This window comes from Hyperolius riggenbachi, chromosome 11, assembly GCF_040937935.1.
Source record: "Hyperolius riggenbachi isolate aHypRig1 chromosome 11, aHypRig1.pri, whole genome shotgun sequence".
NCBI lineage: Eukaryota > Metazoa > Chordata > Amphibia > Anura > Hyperoliidae > Hyperolius > Hyperolius riggenbachi.
The window spans coordinates 196119182-196140138 of NC_090656.1; the positions used below are offsets into that span (position 1 = coordinate 196119182).

Below are 20957 nucleotides of genomic sequence, written 5' to 3' on the forward strand. Positions count from 1 at the left end.
AAACTGGCTACCTATTTGGTAAAAGTTCCAGATCATTGTAAATTATTTCTCATTTGCCTGAAGGTTACAACTATTGCTAGATATATGATGTGTATTTGAGAGTTTTGCATTTTTTTCTTGGATAATGGACTTGACTGGAATATGCTTTGATGGTGTCTCTGGTTTGATAGCCTCTGATTTGGCTATCTGCCTTTAAATATTTAAAGCCATAAATAAATAAACACATAAAAAATACAGGGCCACATCTGGCTACCCTAGTTGGTGGTGCAAGGCTGGAGTTTTGAATGGCGGCACGGAGCAGTGTTTTATGAGACTGTGGAGGCTGACTGAGTGGGAGCAGTCTCCCGGGAACACTTGTTACCATACGCTTGTTAGTTACTTCCTACAGTTTGTAAGTGCAATACTTTGTTTTTAATGTTTTAATAAATGGGACTTCACTATGACCGCTCCTTTTGAGCTCTAGTTGTTGGCTGATGTGAGGTCTGTGAGGGATTGGCCTACCCCTGCTGCTGACTGGAGGAGACTACTAACTGTGGATGGTTTATACCCCCAAAATCGTTATACATACCTCTTGCTTCAGAGGTCGCCTGGGTGAGTGCGGGCTAAGTGGGAGGGGGGGGGGGGGGTGCGTGTCACTCACTTGGTGGTGTTTTGGCTCGTTGGGAAGTGTGTTCTGCACAGGTGGATGGTGAAGGGATATTGAGGACGGCAATACTACTCTATGCAATCTTTTTGTTACTATTTGAGGTGTCTGCTCCTGGTTGCCGTGGACTGCGTATATCAATTGATTCCTCAATTTAATATTGTTGCATCTATTGGGACTGTGAGCTTGTAGCGGAATTTAGAAGAAAAAATTTATGGTGACTTTTTATTATTGCGCTCCACTGAATTTGAGAAACGGATTGTTAATTAGTTTTTTTCCTAAGCGCAGTATTTCCTTGATTGAAAAAATATTTATACTCAACCTGGTGCATCCATGGTGAAGGGGCATCTTGTGTGGATTATGCCCCCTTTGTACCTCATACCCCCTTGTACCTCTTGTGTCTCCCTGTGTCCTCCTCTGTCCCCCTTATGTCCTACTCTATGCCCCTTTATGTCCCCCTTGTGTCCTCCCCTATGGCCCTTTGTGTCCCCGTGTTCTCCTCTGCATAGGCATAAAACAGGGAGTCCCCGACATTGCTGCGGATGGAGGTTCGTATTGGCAGGCGTTCACAAGTCAGGAATGCCCTGCATTTGGACTAGACTTTTTTTTTTTTACTTTTTTCCCCACTTTTGGAGGAGAAAACGAGAGTCTTATAGTCCCAAAAATACAGTATATATAATTTAGGTGTCATAAGTAGGGATAAAGTTATTGTTGATTAAATAGGGACATAGCTAAAATGTCAGAACCGCTCTTGTCCATAAGGGGAAAACTAGGTCTGGCTGCAAAGTGGTTAAAATTGGTGTTTTCAAGTGATGGCAGCACACACACACACACACACACATATCCAATTTTATATATACTATATATAGATTGCCAAGCAAGATTGCCTGCATTCTTTGATATACAACTTGAAGTAAAAGTACTCTAACACATTAAAGACAAGCACGAGTTAAGCTGTTCATTGGGACATGTGCTGCCATTAGTTTAAAACAGATAGTGAAACAAGCTGTGCTGTGTGTAAACAAACAACATATTTCCAGGAATTTGTGTTGGCGGCAGGAATTGTGAAACAAGTCAGTCAGTACAGGCAATAGAATGGATCATATCTTAATTCTGTGATTCAGGATAGTTCATCCTATCCTTGTGTAGTCTAAGTACAGAGTCTCCACTGCGCCACACTAGTAGGGACGTACCGATAGTCCTGACAATTCCTGCAGCCATGGATGTGTGTGTGTATGTGTGTGTATGTGGGGGGGGGGTCTCCTCTCTTCCCACTTCACAGTTAGCAAAATAGGGGATCAGAGCTATACCTGCTTCCAGCGCTGTGCAGTCCCTGCAGTCTATTTGCAGCCACGCAGTGTCAGGAAAGCCTACACTTACATACTGGTCACACATGTAAGTGGAAGAGGGGTAGGGGTGCTACGCTGGACACACTTGTATGTAGGATGGGGATAGAGTACTACACTGGTCGCACTTTTCATGGGGGTTGTTTATACAAGTACATTAAAAAAACTCTGCAGCTAAATTTGGCCTCAGGGAGAGGCAGAAAGACGGCTCACCGTGCTGTAGCTAAACTCCTGCCTGTGTTAGAACTTTTCCCCTACTGACTACCTAAAAATGTATCAGGCCTTGTACTTTGGGCTCCGGCTGTTGCCATTAGAGAATTACCCTATTCCAGGCCCAGATTTAGATCATAGGAGCCTATAGGCACAGATGTCCTGATACCCTAGACTTCACCCTCCACGAACCTACAAACACCCACTGAACTGCACTGCAAATGTGCTGGCTGGCCTAGCTGTCCCTTCTCCCTTATTTCCCCTGCCCGGCATAGGTAGCCACAGGTGCCCCTTAGTGTTAGGTAGCCAAAGGTGCCCTCAGTATTAAGTAGCTAGAGGTGACCCGAGTTGAAAGTAGACCTCATCAGTAGAATGCCGAGAACTGGGTGAGTAACTTCTCATTTACACTCTCATCAGGACTCTGCATTCAGGGAGGGGAGTAAGACGCCTTTCCATCATCAGGCGCCTGTAGGCACGTGCCTACAGTGCCTTATGCTAAATCCGGCCCTGCCCTATTGTTTTGCTAATTTGTACACATATATATATATATATATACACACATACACACACACACACACACAAACACACACACACACACACACACACACACACACCCCTATACACACACACACACACCCCTATATACACACACACACACACACACACACACCCCTATATATACACACACACACACATACATACACACACACACACACACACACACACACACACACACACACACACACACACACACACACACACATACATACACACAAATACACACGTTCACATACACACACACACACACACACTTACACAGCAAAACCCATATTCAACACATTTCAAAACGATGTTTATCGTTTTACGACTTACATTTCAAAACAATATTTATAGTTTTATGGAAGTCATAAAACGATAAATATAGTTTTTAGTGTGGCGCCATTTTTTAACTCATTATGCAAATTAATGTGGCGCCATTTTTACACTTTAGGCTCTGGCGCCATTTTTAACTGATCCCAAGAAAACAGTGTGTTAAGGTGTACTACTGTGCAATGCACACATATGAAAATAGCACCAATGAAAAGCTAATAAGATGGACGAAGGAGGGCCCCTGGTGGTCCCCTCTGGACCAGGGGCCCCATGCGGTCGCTACCTCTGCACCCCTTATTGCTACCCCACTGATACTGAGACACATGAATCTCAAGACCAACTATGTCATGAAGCATTTGTAAAAATAAGACTGGAGCCTCAATTTAACACGGCTATCTTTGTACTGACAGGAATCCTATGTACTTTTTTCCCTGAAACTAGCTCTGAGAAGCCTGAAGCTTGCCGTGTCTATGGACAGATGCACACGCTATGTGGTACTGCTGCTTTGTATTTCAGTGGTGTGATATCCCCACATCACATGATACAGTTGTGTCATACCTAGATGCTTATTACATGGCTCTCTCCTATTTAGAGGTATAGCACGCTGTTGTGTGACTGGAGCACTTCCTTATTCTTGTCTCTCCTCTGGCCACAACTTCTCTATTCCCGGCCATCACCTGTAGTGGAATCAGAAGGAGGAACACAGGTAGCTCCTCTGCCTTTCACACAACTTCCCCACTGATACAGAACAAGAATAGTTATAGGAACGACTACCTGTGAAATAGAACCACAAGCTCCTTACACGTTAACCCTTCAGTGTTGCAGGACACGCAGCCTAGTCATTGCTAAGGAATGACTGAATCTACTGACAGATACTGTGAGAGCCTCATCAGGAGGCTATGGAGATGCCTCTGGGTTGCCTCTAAAATATGTATTTATTTTAGTATTTATACAGTGCCAACATATTACACAGTGCTGTACAGAGTATATTGTCTTGTCACTAACTGTCCCTCAGAGGAGTGCACATTACCTTCCATGGTCATATGTATGTATTGTAGTCTAGGGACAATTTTTAGGTGGAAGCCAATTAACTTATCTGTATGTTTTTGGGATGTGAGAGGAAACCAGGGTGTCTGGAGGAAACCCACACAGACACGGGAAGAACATACAAATTCTTTCAGAACTGGGGATCCTTGCGTTGCAAGGCGAGAGCACTAACCACTACGCCACCGTGCTGCCCTGTGAGGGTCTTCAGTAGAGTCTTCAGTAGTGCTTTTAATACTAGTTTCTAGTGCTTTTGAATTTCTTTCAGTGTGTAGTAGCACATAAAGGAATACACAGGGAAGTCACATCCACGGGCGAAACTATAGGGAAGAAGCTCCTGCAACTGCAGGGGGCCAGGAACGCCCATAAAGGGGTCCATCCTTCAGATCAGGTGTTTTTGAGGCTACACTTGTTATGGGTGTGAAGATTATGATGTTCATGTTTGTTTGATGACCATAGCAAGATGGGCTCCCGGGCTGTGAGGGTCACCAAGGATAGGCAAGGGAAAGGGTGTGAACATTAAGAGGCCCCATCAAAGTTTTGCTAGGGAGTCCCTTGATTTGTAGTTACATTCCTGTCACAATATTATGACCATCTTAGGGGCGTAACAATAGACCCTGCAAGGGACGCAGCCGCAGGAGGGCCCAGAACTAAGGGCAAGGAGAGAAAAAGCTTTCTTTTGTCTGCACAATTGCTCAATGACTGCATCTGCTTAGACACTGATGACGAATTATACAAAGTTTTGCAGACAAAGATTTGTTGACAGTCCCTATTCAGTGTGCAGCAGGCTCTTGTGTACAGCGCCCAGCCCCCAACCTCTCTACCCCTCCCCAAGTGCTGTGTACTGTAGTGATGCTGGAGGAGTCTGCAGAGCCAGTTCTGCTAAATCAGAGATGGGCAGTGTGAGTGTAATAAGATGAGGCTGGGAGCGCACTCGTCTGTCAGTTTTCTGTATGCGTTTTCTGCACACCATGGGCTCGGTTCACTAAAGCATGAAAATCACAGCAGTTATCACGCGATCAGCCGCGCGCGGCGCTTTGCATGCACACAGCTATACTCCGTGTGATAAAGGAAGGTTTGCGCACGATAAATCCCTTGAAACAAACGAGTGATCGCGCGCAAACCTTCCTTTATCACGCGGAGTAATGGGGCAGATCACGTAATAACTGCTGTGATAGCAGTTATCACACTTTAGTGAATAGAACCCCATGTGTGTCAGTATGTGTGAAAACACGCACGTTTTATCACAGAAGCTAATGTAATTGATAGAGAAAATGCCTGCAGTGCTTCACTGCTGTCTGTTTTTATCTGTATGGGGAAAACACATTCAAGTGTGCACTAGCCAATTGCCTAACATCGGTTCTCAGTTTACCTATAGAGAAAGCGAGGAGGGGGGGGGGGGGGGAGGGGCAGGCCCGGCCCGCTCATGAGGCGGGGTGAAACTTTTGCCTCAGGCGGCAAATTTCCAGGGGCGGCACCCGCCCGTCCGTGGGTGCGGGGAGCCGGCCGGCAAGCTGGAGGGGTAGCTGGCAGGACGGGGGTATTGGGCCTAGCGGCGGGGAGGGGGGTCGGACCCCCCCCTCCCTCCCTCGCCTGGGTCCCCCAATCTGCGCTCCCCTCCAGCCTTAAATCGAAGCAGCCGCTATTTGTAAGAGGCACGGGCGGGGAGGACTCACCTCTTACTCGTTCCAGCGTGCGCTCCACTGACGTCACTTCCTGCAACGCTGCAGGAAGTACCGTCAGTGGAGCGCACGCTGGGAAGAGGTGAGTCCTGAGTCCTCCCCGCCCGTGCCTACTAATAGCGGCTGCTTCGATTTAAGGCTGGAGGGGAGCGCAGATCGGGGGACCCAGGCGAGGGAGGGGGGGGTCCGACCCCCCTCCCCGCCGCTAGGCCCAATACCCCCGTCCTGCCAGCTACCCCTCCAGCTCGGCGGCCCCCCAGAGCGCCCCCCCGGGGGGGAGGGGGGGGCGGCGGGGGCGGCAATTTTATCAAAATTTGCCTCAGGCGGCAAAAAGTCTAGGGCCGGCCCTGGGGAGGGGGCCCATCCAAAGTTTCGCAGGGGGGCCAAGTGATTTCTAGTTACGCCCCTGGACCATCTGCTAATATCCATAATAGCCAGCCATATCTGACAGCATGGATGGCAACCAGAAACCATGAGAGATGTTGTTTGGTTGCTAGAGGTATCTGGTAACAGGCAGACTGCATTGTCATGCCATAGTTTCTGACAGGTGCATAGTGATAGATCCATCCAGTTGTTGAACATCAAGATGATCCTAAATCTGTTTGATCAGATAAAGGTCTGGGGAATTTGAAGGCCAGGGAATTGAGCTCAAAACATCCCAGTTGCCATGGTTTCCTCCGCCTCGGCTTCCTCCTTTCTTCATGATAGTGAAATGCACAAACTGTAGACGGCAGCAGCGGCGCTCTTCCTGTCATAGCAGGCATGTGATATCACGTCAGTACATCTATGCCTGCAAGGAGGGAAAAGGCGCTCTGGTGTGGTGCGTGCGTCTCACCACCAGGAAGAGAGGAGGAGGGCGAGGTTGGAGGAAACCATGGCAACCGGGCCGGTGTAGAATCAGGTAAAGTATATACCTCCCTGTCTGCCACTCACCTTGGGGACCAATGGGCGGGGGTTGGCTGGGGTGGGAGGTGGCTCCGAGCTTAAGTTTGCCCTGGGTCCCCTTAAACTGGCCCTACTGACAACCATCAGTTGCTTGTACCTATTGTCATGTTGTTTGTAGAATAGTCATAGTCACATATATTCTGACAGCACCAAAATCCCATCAAGTTTCCCCGAACTCCCACAACGTGTCATTTTTATAATATTAGTACACAATTGTTAAAAAAAAAGCGTGCTATAACATTTAAAGGGGATGTCCATCCAAAGTACTTCCTAATTAATGACTGCCTCGTGCCAGCTGTGTAACTGTGATCTGTGAGTCACCAATGGATGAGCCTAGAGGAAAGAGCCTGTTGACTACAAACCAACATCTGGGCAGTCCCCATTGTATTTCTAGGGCCCTGATAACCATCACACAAGGAATAATGAATTGAAACCCCAGGTCATCTTCTCACTATTAATGCCCCTGATCGTTTTGTGCATTACACATCTGTCATTTTTACGATAAATATATTGAAAGTACAGTACCTGTCTGGTTGGCTCCTGTAGCTTCTCTTCCTGTTGAGATGAATGCAATTTTACTCAAAAAAATTATATAAAAAACAAAACCACTCACCCTATGCTATTCTCATTCAAGGAGAAGCCTGGAGGAGACAGCAGACAATCTTTCCCTAAAAACACAGATCACCTGGCCTTACCTAGTGCTGGTGAGAGATGAACTCTCTGTGGCCAGCACTGAAGCTACAATAGAGTCTCATAATGATAATACTCTGGTGAGCTGCAGTGTTGGGCACAGAGAGTTCATAATGAAGCGAAGAAGCTGGCCAGTGATTTATATACAGTCAAAAAATCAGCATAGAATGACAACGCGTTTCATGGCTTCTTCAGGTCAATATAAGTGGCAACTGCAGCAGTTAGAGAAGGTAAGACAACATTTACCTGCCTTTTAAATGTATTTTAATAATTTTACACTGTTTTTGGTGCCTCCTTTTGTTTTTCTTCTTTTAACACGTAGGAACACTTGAAAAAGTATTGGCCTCTCAGGGAGTCCTTGTATTAGTGCTTGTCTTAGTGGGAAGAGCGGGGTCTTGTTTTGCAGGAGGCTTCTCCCTCTCCAAGATGTTATTTTTGCCAATGGTAAATTACAAGAAGACACCACTTATGCTTATAGCACATCCTACTGTAAAAGTGAGACTTCACTGTAACAACAAGTGTTTCTTATCCATCTCTCTGCAGTCATCCCAGGCTGTGTTGCATTGCATGAGTTTAGTTTCAGCAGCTGAGAAGCAAAGGAAGCACTACATACCATGCTGGCAATACAGTGATCCCACCACTGCCATACACACAGAGCTGGCATAGTGCAGACACAACACACATTTGGACTGACAGTCCCGTTTTCCTGTCCCATTGTGAGGCTTGTACAGGTTGGCATTTCCTTACACAACACATTCCACTCCCCCGCAGAATCAGACCATTTTCTGCTCCACAATAGAGAATGCGCTAACACGGAAGAGACCACCGTCCAACACAGGATTGTCCCATCAACTTGAAGTCCCCAAGAAGGCAACCCACTCCTCTCCAGCCTTGCTTACTCTCCTTGGCTATGTCCTTCTTGTACCTGGTCACCGCTTCCTCAGTGAGGCTCGAAACTTTCAAGTTGCTGTCCCCACAAGGCACCACCACCCAGGTCTTGCCAAAGCTGGATAGCTGCCCCCAGAAAGCCTGCAGATCCCTCCTCGCTCTCCCACACACTGGCCATCCAGGGGTTTAATCCAGCATTCTGGTTCTCCCTCTATAGCCACTCTACACGCTCTTCTGCAGCCTCTGTCCTGGTTCACTGGTGCACACGTCATGCGTGACCCGAACACATTTGTGCCATCAGGCCATGCATGATGTGCGCACCAGTGAACCAGGAAGAACAGAGGGCATGGAGGATGAGCGTGAAGAGCTGCTACGGTGGGAGAATTGGAACACTGTGTTAACCCCCCAGGACGGCAAGAGTGCAGGGAGAATGACGCTTGGCCATACATATGCACTATGAGATACACTGACTTTTCCATCCCAATTTGGGGAAGAAAAAGTGAGTCTTATAGTCTGAAAAATACGGTACCTTCTTGATTTCTGTTTCCTCTTTATCCACTGTACACCTGTCTTCAGTTATGGCCTCTCAGCATTTGTTCATCATGATGGCATGATGGTCACATGCCCTAAACCACTTGAGCCCCAGAGGTTTATAACCCCCAGTGACCTGGCCATTTTTTTTACAATTCGTCACTTCACAACTTTAATGGTTTATTGCTCGGTTATACAACTTAGCACCTAAATGAATTTTACCTCCTTTTCTTCTCACAAATAGAGCTTTCTTTTGGTGGTATTTGATTGCTGCTGCTATTTTTAGGTTATTTTATTTTAAGACTGAAATGTAAAAAAAAAACACATACAGATAAGTTAATTGGCTTCCCCCTAAATTGGCCCTAGACTACGATACGAACACTACACTATACATACATAGACATATGACTATGGTAGGGATTAGATTGTGAGCCCCTCTGAGCGATAGTTAAGTGACAAAAATAGACTGTACAGCGCTGCGTAAGATGTCAGCACTATATAAATACTAAATTCATAATTGTTAAAAAAAACAGCCTGCCAGCTCCAATCACTGGCTGGCAGGCTGATCACTGGGGCTCGCTGTGCACGCTGACGGGAGCAAGCGGTCATGCGAGCCCAAGCTCCCGTCAAATCTCATTCCTTGCAAGATGACACATATATGTGTTGCGGAGGAACAAGGGAGCCGCCGAGCCGCCGCCATTACCCGTTAGGCGGTCAGCTAAAGGTTAAAGTCACATGACCATCGTGGCAGTGGTGATCGAGCAGGAAGGCTGGAATTCTGGACAGGCTATCAATGCCTAAAGTAAAAAATAAAGGGTGGGTAAAATACTGCTTTCAGGCCCTTATTAAAATAACCTTTTCTCCTAAGTTTTCTCATAGGAAATCATTTTTCATCTTCTCTTTAAAATAACTTTTTTTTTGCCATTTTACATCGTAACTATTGCTCATATCTTAGGAAATTAGAGAGAACTTCTGCTTTTGATTAAAACACAGATAAGAAGCACCATTGTTGTTCTGTCCCTGATGCCATCGTCTGAAAGCGTAAAGCTAAAAATGTACTAATAATTTTATTCCAAAGTAGATAAATAAATGTCATGAGTTCCGCAAGTACGCATCATGGAAGGGTATTTTGGGTAAAGTTTTGGAAAAGTTCAGTAGGCTCTGCCAGTAGCAGCCATTGGCAGGAATCTGAATCACCATCCAGTCATCTGTGGCAGTTAACCTTTTTTTTCAGTTGCAACTGATTAAGTGTAAAAGGGGCCTACGTGACAGGAACAAGGAGAAATGTAATTTCAAGTGCATTTTTATCTGTGAGAAATGTATTTCTTATAAATATCTGCACACTAGGGATGGTGAATGGGATGCAAATCATTTCGAGTTGATGCAGAATTAGTATGTAAATTTACGCAGCTTAAAAATGGACCAATGGAATCCTGCCAAGGTGACATCGATTGGGCCATTTTCAAGCTACATAAATTTACATACAAAATCTGCATACTCCTGCATCAACTCAAATTATTTGCATCTCATTCACCCTCCCTAGTGCGCACATATATTTAAATGTTCCTATTTTTTACAATGGTGTTTCTTTAAACAACTGTCGAGAATTGATGCATTGAAGTCTTGGTTCAGATTAATGTTTTTTATGCACATTGTGTCAGTCTCACTGTACTGAGTTTTTTTGCTTTGCATAGAAAATAATTTTGCTTTATTCATTTTGTATTACCTGGCTGGGGCCGCAGTGCTGATTTCCTACACTAATGTCACATGCTGCTTGGATGAACTACACAACAACTCCTCCCCATCTCATTATCATTCACAGGATGTAGTCAGGAAGGAACTGGTAGATTTCAGTTCCCAGTCTTTTCCTATAAACACAGAGCTGACCTAATGCTGGGAATACACGGTTCCTTTCTGCCGCTCGATTCGCAGCTCGAATCTGCAGTCGATTCTCTTATCTTCCGCTCGTTTTTCTTATCTTTTTCCATTCACTTCTATCAGGAATCGAGCGGCAAAACGATCGAACGAGAGATCGGACATGTCGGAAATTATCTATCTAACCATCTATCTGCTTCAAAAACGAACCGTGTATTCCCAGCATAACTCACTTCCTTCTTGTGCTCCACAGCAGGGAACAGAGAGGGGAGGTGGGTGGGGTCACCTAACTCACCTCCTTCTTGTGCTCCACAGGAGAGAACAGAGGGAGTAAGAGGGTGGGGTCACCTAACTCACCTCCTTCTTGTGCTCCACAGGAGAGAACAGAGGGAGTAAGAGGGTGGGGTCACCTAACTCACCTCCTTCTTGTGCTCCACAGCAGGGAACAGAGAGGGGAGGTGGGTGGGGTCACCTAACTCACCTCCTTCTTGTGCTCCACAGGAGAGAACAGAGGGAGTAAGAGGGTGGGGTCACCTAACTCACCTCCTTCTTGTGCTCCACAGCAGGGAACAGATGGAGGTGGATGGGGTCCCCTAACTCAACTCTTTCTTGTTCTCCACAGGAGGGAACAGAGCGAGGAGGTGGGTGGGGTCTCCCAACTCCTAAATGATCAAGCACGATTGATTCAGATGACAATCCAGCATATGTACATAAGTCCCTGGGGGGGGGGGTCGGGGGGCGGTATCTCTCTGTCTTGAGATGCTGAGTGTGGCAGTGGCCATCAGTGGCCTTTTCTTCTGCAAGTTCCATAATACTGCTACTGTACTTCCTGGTGTAGAGTGCAGGGGCATATCTCCCACTCTTTGGCCTAACTATGGGGAAGAAGATTGATCCCCCAGGTGTAGGCTTATCTCTTCCATTGTTGGGTCCTTGCTGCAGTCACTAGGTCTCCTTTGCCCAGTAGTGTAGTTTAAGAGCTTTAGGCCCCAGTACGAGTTTTACACTGGGCCCCCCTCAAGCTCTCTATACATAAAAATGGCGCACCCCTAATCTGCTAAGGACAGCTGCAGTGTCAGAGAGGTGTAGAACACTCTATTAACTAATCAAAGCACATACAGAGGTGATCATTACCAGCTTAGCACCAATAAAGAGCTAATAGAGCGGTTAAAAGAGGGCCCCTCAGGACCAGGTGCCCTGGTGCGGTTGCTACCTGTGCATCCCTTATTGTCCCTTATTGTTATGACACTGCCTTTGCCCATGTTTTGGTCTTCTGCACTTTGCATGAAGTCATGTGACATGTAAGGGAACTTGGACAGAGAGGAAGGCTGAGGAGGCCTATTGGTGACAGCCGGGAGTGTAGCGGGGAACACAACTCTGGAAGAGGTAAGCCCAGCGCACACTACTGCTGCGCTGATCTGTGGGTCACCCCCCCCCCCCCCCACACACACACACACACACACACACACACACTTTCTGCACAGGTAAAGAGAACCAATGGTATTAAATTGGCTAATGCACATTTGGATGTGTTTTCCCCATGCAGATAAAAACAGACAGCAGTGAGGCACTGCACACATTTTCTCTATCAATTACATTAGCTTTTGTGATAAGATGTGCATGTTTTCACACACACACACAGACATACATGGTGTACAGAAAACTGAATAGGGATGGTTTACAAGAACACTGAACAAGGACTGTCTAGAAATCTTTGTCTGTAAAACTTTCTATGATTCTTTATCAGATGCAGTCATTAGAACAACTGTGCAGAGAGAAGAAAGCTTTTTCTCTCCGCACCCTTAGTTGTTCTCTCAGGACAGTGAAAAAAAACTTCTCCCCCCCCACAGGGCTACCAGAGGCATCTGGGCCCCTCTGCGGCTGCATCCCTTGCAGGGTCTATTTTTACGCCCCTGATCTGATGATATGCAGCATGATCTCGCGTCACCCGTACGAATCTCATAACAATGCATGGCACAGCTAGAGGGATTTGGCTGAGAGATGTATCACAGCTGTCCAGCATCGTGTCTTACAAGATGAGGCACAGTGGAAACTTAGCCTAAAGGGAAGATTAGTGGTGCAGGGGTATAAACATTTTAATAGCACATTGAAAACAACCAAAAAAACATAGGTTATGCTAAATGTCTAAATCCAGAGTTGTCCGAAAGTTAATCATTTAATTATGTCTCACCTCCTTTAGGACAGGACTCAACTTACAAACAAATTCAACTTACAAACAATCTCCCATAACGTAACCTGTTTGTAAGTATCGAACTGTCTGTATTTAAATGAACTTTATAGCTGAGTTTTTACACCACCTGTTATGCTAGTAATAAAAAGCAACTTTTCCCAGACTTATTCTGTTATCATCCAGCCCTATATAAAATCTGTAGTTGATTTGTTTAGGGTGCCCATATACAGGTCAATCTGCCATCAGATTGACCATCAGGTAGATCCCTCTCTGATTAAATATGATCAAAAGGGGATCTATCCTAGCACCACCATCTGCCCCCCCCCCCCCCTTCAGCGAGCGCCTATACCATGTGACACGGCGGATGTAGTGATGTAACTGCATGCACCCGTGTCACATGGTACAAGCACACGTAGTGATGCTGGACACAGGAGGAGCCCAGGAGTCGACCCGGCATGACTGGTGAACCTTCAACACTCGCCATGGACACGGGCGGGGTGGAGTCATACACTTTGGGGGACACCGGTCGGGGGTCCAACGGGCATTGGGATATTGAACACCATTACCACTGCATACCCGATCGATGCTTTAGACCGATTGAATCCGGAAATCGATCCAAAGATCGATCGGGTGGCCATATTGCACTGATTCTCACCCAATTCGATAAAATTATTAGATCGTAAGGTTGATCATCCTGCAAAATCGAGTAATGTGTGGGCACCTTAAAGGTGGTGGACACCAGACAGGCAAAATATTAACGTGGGTACCGGCGGTGGGGTGGAGCATTGTACATTTACATTTGAGGGGGCAGGGCCGGCGGCGACGAGGCGGCATCACTAGGCCGATTCCAAAAATATTTCATGCTCAGATTCATCGGAAATTGGCCTGCTGTTTATGGCTGCCAACAGATCTCTCTCTGATCCGATTCAATCAGAGAGAGATCTGTCTCTTGGTCGATTGGCTGCAGGAATCATTTAAAGTATGGCCACCTTAACTACATCAGCTGAAATCCACCATTGTCTTATACTGGGAATACACAATGAGATTTTTCAGTCAATTTATTGTCCGATCAATTTTCTGATCTTTTCTTATCAAATTCCATTCACTTCTATGAGAAATCGTTCAGAAAAACAATCGAAAATAAGATCAGACATGTCGGAAATTATCTATCAAACCATCTATCTGCTGAAAAAAATGATGGAGTATTCCCAGCGTTATATTGTTAATTATTGTATCCTCTATAATAAAACCCTACTGTCTCTGCGTCCCATGTCCCTGTGCGTGTCCCACATGCGCTCTGCACATGTGCAGGGACGCAGAAACAGTGAGGGAGAGTGACGCGCGGCGAGCGATGATGGGCGAAAGGGCGGATGGGCCGGCGCGTAGTGCGGGCGGGTGGGCGCATGGCGCGTGCGCTGGAATGTGCAGCGGGTGCATGCGCAGTGACAGACCTAGCCCGTTTTTAAATGGGCTTAGGTCCACTAGTTGTTTATATTGTAGTGTTATACTTTGTATGCTGTTGTACAGAACAGAACAGAAGATGCTGGCACTACAGTATATCCATGATAATACATATAAAAATAATAATAATTATTATTATTATCTGATCATCTTCTGACTGATTTAAATAGAAGATGGCATTGAGTATTGACAACATCAGGTAATAAGGTATCTTACAAATGTTACTCCTTTTCCATTGCCAGTCCAAAGGTTCATGGAGTTTCCTTATGACATACTGTAAATGACGGATCCATCTGAAAATGGCGCCTGCGAATAATGGCGCATGGTGTTGCAGCTAATCCGTTTGCTGCTTATCGCTATTTATCGTTAAAGCCTTATTGTTATTTAACGTTAAAGCCTTATTGTTATTTATTGTTAACACACAGAACCCTCTCTGTACCTATCCCTAACCCCTAAACTCTCCCTGGTGGTGCCTAACCCTAACCACCCCCTGGTGGTGCCTAACCCTAACCACCCCCCTGGTGGTGCCTAACCTTAACCACCCCCATGGTGGTGCCTAACCCTAAGACCCCCTATTGGTGCCTAACCCTAAGATCCCCCTGGTGGTGCCTAACCCTAAGACCCCCCCGGTTGGTGCCTAACCCTAAGACCCCCCTGGTGGTGCTTAACCCTAACCACCCCCTAGTGGTGCCTAACCCTAAGACTCCCTGGTGGTGCCTAATCCTAACCACCCCCATGGTGGTACCTAACCCTAAGACCCCCGTGGTGGTGCCTAACCCTAAGACCCCCCTGGTGGCACTGGTGCCTAACCCTAAGACCCCCCCGGTTGGTGCCTAACCCTAAGACCCCCCTGGTGGTGCCTAACCCTAACCACCCCCTGGTGGTGCCTAACCCTAAGACTCCCTGGTGGTGCCTAATCCTAACCACCCCCATGCTGGTACCTAACCCTAAGACCCCCGTGGTGGTGCCTAACCCTAAGACCCCCCTGATGGTGCCTAACCCTAAGACCCCCCCAGTGGTGCCTAACCCTAACCTTACAGTGTTACATTAAATCCATTCACCATTGTGCAGTTAAATAACGACTGCAGTTTGGCTTATGTAGGGCGCTATTGATAAATAACGTTACTGTGGGCAATAATGTCTGTTGTTTGAGAAATGAACGGCACTATTGATAAATAACGTTAGTGTGTGCCGTTTTTCTTTTTTTCCCTGTGCGCCATTATTATGCAGTACTAACGATAAATAGCGATAAGCGTATCTTTTTAATGCGGCGCCATTCTTATGCATTGGCGCTGTGCGCCATTATTCACTGATCCGGTAAAGGACTGTTTAATATAAACTCTAACATTTTGCACAATGGGCACAGATTTAAAAAAAAATGATTTGTTCATCCTTATTATGCATTTCATTAAATTGCAATTTAGATAAAAGTGGAAAACTAGGGACATTTGCGGGCAGGAGTAAGATTGAGACATCTCTACCCCAACCCACACTGTATACTGCTGGCTGCCCACAACACAGGATATTTAGTCACAAGATGACAGATAAATGGCTTGGGAGCATTCACCAGTTCTTGCAGATAATAGTGTGACAGCTGCAAGGAGACTAGAGGATTCTGGGACACTCCTCCTGGCTAGATTGCAGAGGCCAGGCCAAGGTGCTGAAGCTGACATTAGGTGGGCCTGTTGCTCTTTCGTGCATAAGTAGTGTCTGAATCAAACACCTGAAACCAGCATGAGACTAATCCAGTCAGACTTCTATCAGAAACATCTGATCTGCCTGCTTGCTATATGACTAAAACTATTTCAGGCAGAGAATTTGCACTACCGTATTTAAAAAAAAAGAAATTAATATGTCGGCCTCTTTATTCCTCTCACTTTGGGTGTGCTTGAAAACCAATGAGTGGCCCTCAGGATAGGTGCCAAGAAAACTGGAGGAGAAGAGGACCAGTTGCCCATAGCAACCACATTTCTGAACAACTGAAACCTGATTGGATGCTCAGTGCAATGCCACCATCTTTTGACAGATCAGCTCCTGTATGGATACAAAGAAAATGATCAAGGGAAAGCTCAGCCCTTACCTTGTAAGAAACAATATTCCACTGGCAGCTCATCCTGCTGGTACCAGTTCTGGTCAGGTGCTCTCTCCCAGGTACTGTGCTTTCTATTGGTAATCCTCAGGCCCAGATCAACTTGCTATCAGCCTGTTAGTTAGACACTGAGAACAATCGTTTGATTTAAGTGGGAAGTGTGCTGACTTCCTTTATACAACTGCAGGACACAACTTCTCCATAGTTGTAGCTCTAACCTGTCTGAATACAACAGCTGTGTATGTTAAAGAGGAACGCTGGGCAAAATGTTCAATGGGATGTAATGGGATGTGTTGGCATGACAACAAGGGTTAAGCTGGCTGTTAGTGGGTTGATAGTGCCCTGATCTCTTGTGTAGTAGCAACATATTTGTCACCTTGCTCCACTCCCTCTTGCTTTTTCTATGGAAAATTGCCTATGGAAAATAGATACACTACACCTCACACAACAACAAAACACAATGGCCCATATGGAATAAACTTTTTGTCTTAAGTTTTCTCCTAGGTGATATTTTTAACCTTGTCAATAAAATGTCTTTTAAGCCACCAGCAAGCAAGAAAATACTGAAAATAATTTTGATAGTACTTTTTCAACTTACTTTTTTGGTACTTTTTAAATTACTGAGTGCTGAACAGTTATTTTAAATATAAGATGAAAATGTATCTCCTAGGAGAAAAGTCAAGAGAAATAGTGAATTGCATATGGGCCAATGCCCCATATGCCAATAATTAAGAAGATGCTCAAAATAAGTTTTAAAGTACTTTTTCACCCTTTTTTTTTGTAATTTTTCAATTGCAAAGTGCTGAAAAGTTATTCTAAAAAGAATATGAAAAATTATCTCCTAGGAGAAACTTCAGGAGAAAAAGTTATTTGCAATTCACTCTTTCTCATAAGTTTTCTCCTATGAAAAATGTTCACACCTTACCAATAAAATGCCTTTTAAGTCACCAGCAAGAAAGAAAATGCTCAGAATAATCTGACAGTACTTTTTCACCTAGTTTTTCTCACTTTTTCAATTACAGATTGCTGAAAAGTTATTTTAAACAGAACAAAGATAAAACAGATGAAAAAGGATCTCCTAGGAAAAAGCTTAAGGTGGGTGCGCACATAACATAACATAAAAAGCTGCGTTTTATGTCATGTTTTATGTTGATGTGTGCGGTTTTTTTTTTTTGTGTTTTTGGTGCGCTTGCGGTTTTTACCGCAGACGCGTTTTTCAATCGTTTTGCACGCGTTTGAGGCTTCCTGCACACTGCATGCGATTCCAATTTTTAATCGGTTTTTACATCCGATTCCGATTTTTAATTGCTTTTCTGTTGATTGCATTCAGGGAAAATCAGATTTGCAAATCGGAGTCGCAAAACGGATTTGCAGTGTGCAGGGAGCCTTTAAGCCTGTGTGGTTCACATGTAAAAAGGAACATGCGTTTTGTATGCGTTTTTCTTTTGCGTTTTATGCAAATCAATAGGAAGACAATAGGAAGCGGAAATACATCAAAAAACAATTTTTTTCCAAAAACGCATAGAAAAATGGAGGTAAAACGCATACTATTCAGTTTCCAGTGACTTCCATTATGTGTGTTTTTGCTGTGTTTTTGAAGATCATGCAACGAAATCTGCGTTTTTGAAAACGCACATGGGTTTTTGATATGCGTTTTTTTCCTGCGGCCCATAGACTTCCATTAGCGGCAAAAATGCAGCGTTTACTGCAATGCTAGCGTTTCTGCTATGTGTGCACCTAGCCTCCAAGAAAAGTGAATTGAATAATGGCATAATTACACACTGTGGCCCATATGCAATTAACTTTTTCTCCTAAATTATCTCCTAGGGGATGATTTTCATCTTCTCTTTAACCTTCCTGGCGGTAACCCCGAACGTAGTTTGGGGTAAGCCGCGCAGGAGGTTTTTTCAGGCCCTGCTGGGCCGATTTGCGTAAATTTTTTTGGTGCTGAACGCAGCTAGTACTTTGCTAGCTGCGTCAGCACACCGATCGCCGCCACCCCGCGCCGATTCGCCGCTATCCGCATCACCGCAGAGGGCCCCCCCCCAGACCCCTGCGCTGCCTGGCCTATCAGCGCCAGGCAGTGCTAAGGGGTGGATCGGGACTCCCTTAGACATCATGACTCGGTGACGTCATCCCGCCCCATCGCCATGGCGAAGGGGGAAGCCCTCCAGGAAATCCCGTTCTTTGAACGGGATTTCCTGATCGCCTATCGCCGGAGGCGATCGGAGGGGCTGGGGGGATGCCGCTGAGCAGCGGCTATCATGTAGGCTCGCTACATGATTTTAAAAAAAAAATAAAAAACCGGCAGCGCTGCCCCCTGGCGGTTTTTAATAGACCGCCAGGAGGGTTAAAGGATACCAGAGTGAATGAAGAATTAGAAATGGGGGGGGGGTTGTCATCTATCCTAATGCCCACTGCTACCCCTGTCCTCCTCTCTGCCCCCATCTTACTTAAAAGCCTCGTAGCACTCTCTTCCAGGTCACCGAAAATCAGGCTTTACTGCACAGGCGCTGGCCAGGCTGCGCACATTCTACAATGCACGCCCACAGCCAGGAGCACACTGTGCATGCATATGATGCTGCGACTATGCCATATGCATGCACTTTGCGCTCCCGGCTGTGGGCGCTGTAGGAGGCATGCAGCCCGGCAAGCGTCTGTGCAGTAAGGCCTGACTTCAGCGGCCCGGAAGAGAATGCCCGTGGGGAGCTTTGAGGTAAGATTGGGGGTGGGCAGAGATGAGAATGGGGGGAGCAGTGGGCATCAGGATAGATGAAAGTACATTATATGCCTTCTCCCCCCGTTTCTCATCCTTCATTCGGCCCTGGTATCCTTTTAAATAACTTTTCAGCATTTTACAATTTAAAAAGTACCCAAAAGTTGGTGAAAAGTACTGTCACAGTTATTTAGAGTATTTTCTTGCTTGCTGGTGGTTTAAACTATATTTTATGAGAAGGTGTATCCTAGGTGATATTTTAACACCTTGGCCCATGTGCCCTTTTCTCCTAGGTGATTATTAGATTAGTAGATTTTTAGTCTGGAGGTTCACTTTAACTAAAGTTTGCGTTGTGCGTTATCCAGAAATGCGCTGTCGGAAATGTGTATAGATAAAGTGGTCTGTAACAGCACAGTGATGCGAACATGCCCATACAACTGTATAGGCGATGCATTCACACGCGGCAACACAGCTTAGGTTGCACAACAATAACGCACCCTTACATTTTATTTAAAAAAAAAGACTGGTTTGCCTTTATTCCGTATTTTGGGAATTTCATGATTTTTTATTTTTTTTTTTGCCTCCTTGTGGAACTTTTTTTTTCTATTATTGTCCGTCAATTCGAGTATTTTTTGCTTATTTAGCACAAGCTGTAATCCATTTCCTATCACAAAGCAAACGATAGCATTCCAGCTTTGTGGTTTTCTGTGCAGACAAAGGAGTTGAAGCAGAACCTTGTGGGTCTTATCTTCATCAGACAGCTTCCCCCGCCCCGTATTCCCCCCAGACCACAGCTACCACAGTCATCCTCACACACAGACATGTGCAATTAGTGTGTAACCCCCTGCTGCTGGAACTGCCTCTGCGTTGGGATGAAGGTAAGGCTGGCCATACACTGGGCAAAGGATAGATCCCTCTGAGATCATAATCTGATCAGAGAGCAGAGATAGATTAAGATGTAATGGGGCCCTAGGCAAGGTAGTAGATTTGGGGCCCCATTGTGGTCTGTTTGGTAAGCTGAAGTGGGGAGAGGTCAGAGAAGGTGGCAGGTGAGGCCCTTCGACATCCACTAGGCCCCAAGCACCTGCCTAGATTGCCTGATGGATGATCCTGCTCTGCCAGAGAGGGTTCTATCTGATTGAACCCCTCCACACACTGCACATAGATTTTTAATAGATTTCAGCATCAAATCTATTAAAAATATATCTAACCACACCGTTGTACTGTTAGCGCCAGGGCCGGTGCTATAATACAGGCAAAAGGGGCAACTGCCCTAGGGCCCCAGGGTCCGAAGGGGCCTCGCAGGCATCCCCCTTTGCCTCGTTAAATAATTTCCCACTCAGACCTCAAGATCAGCGCAGCGACACAGACCTCAAGATCAGCGCGACGACTGGACTAACAGACCTCAGGCTCAGAGCGGGACACGAAGCAAATAGAGCAGCGCACAGCACCGCCTGACTACATATGCGGAAGTGACGTCACCCGTCTTCCTGCATTTGAAGTTATGCGCGCGGCTGCTGTGGCCGCTCTGCCTCGGGTCCCGCTCTGAGCATGAGGTCTGTAAGTCAAGTCGCCGCGCTGATCTGGAGGTCTGAGACAAGGTGAAGGGCACTGAGGGCAGTCTTATTCCTATACTGGGGGCTGAGCCATATATATATATATATATATGTACTGTATACACACTGGGGCAGAGCTGTATATACTATATATATATATATATATATATATATATATATATATATATATATATATATATATATATATATACAGTGGCTTGCG

General features: G+C 45.7%; 1 protein-coding gene across 3 annotated transcripts in view; it reads right to left on the reverse strand.

Annotated features, from left to right (window-relative positions):
* Positions 1 to 16718, reverse strand: part of SPI1 (Spi-1 proto-oncogene) — a 139802-nt gene extending 123084 nt beyond the window's left edge. For 2 of the 3 annotated variants that reach the window (XM_068260676.1, XM_068260675.1), the window contains exons 1-2: positions 16454 to 16718; positions 7266 to 7295 (exon numbers count right to left, since the gene is read on the reverse strand). In XM_068260676.1, coding sequence (XP_068116777.1) covers positions 7266 to 7295; positions 16454 to 16486 — 63 coding nt within the window. In that variant the 5' untranslated portion in view covers positions 16487 to 16718. The remainder of the gene's footprint in view (positions 1 to 7265; positions 7296 to 16453) is intronic. The other variant, XM_068260678.1, reaches the window with a different exon arrangement.
* Between the last annotated feature and the right edge of the window lie 4239 nt (positions 16719 to 20957).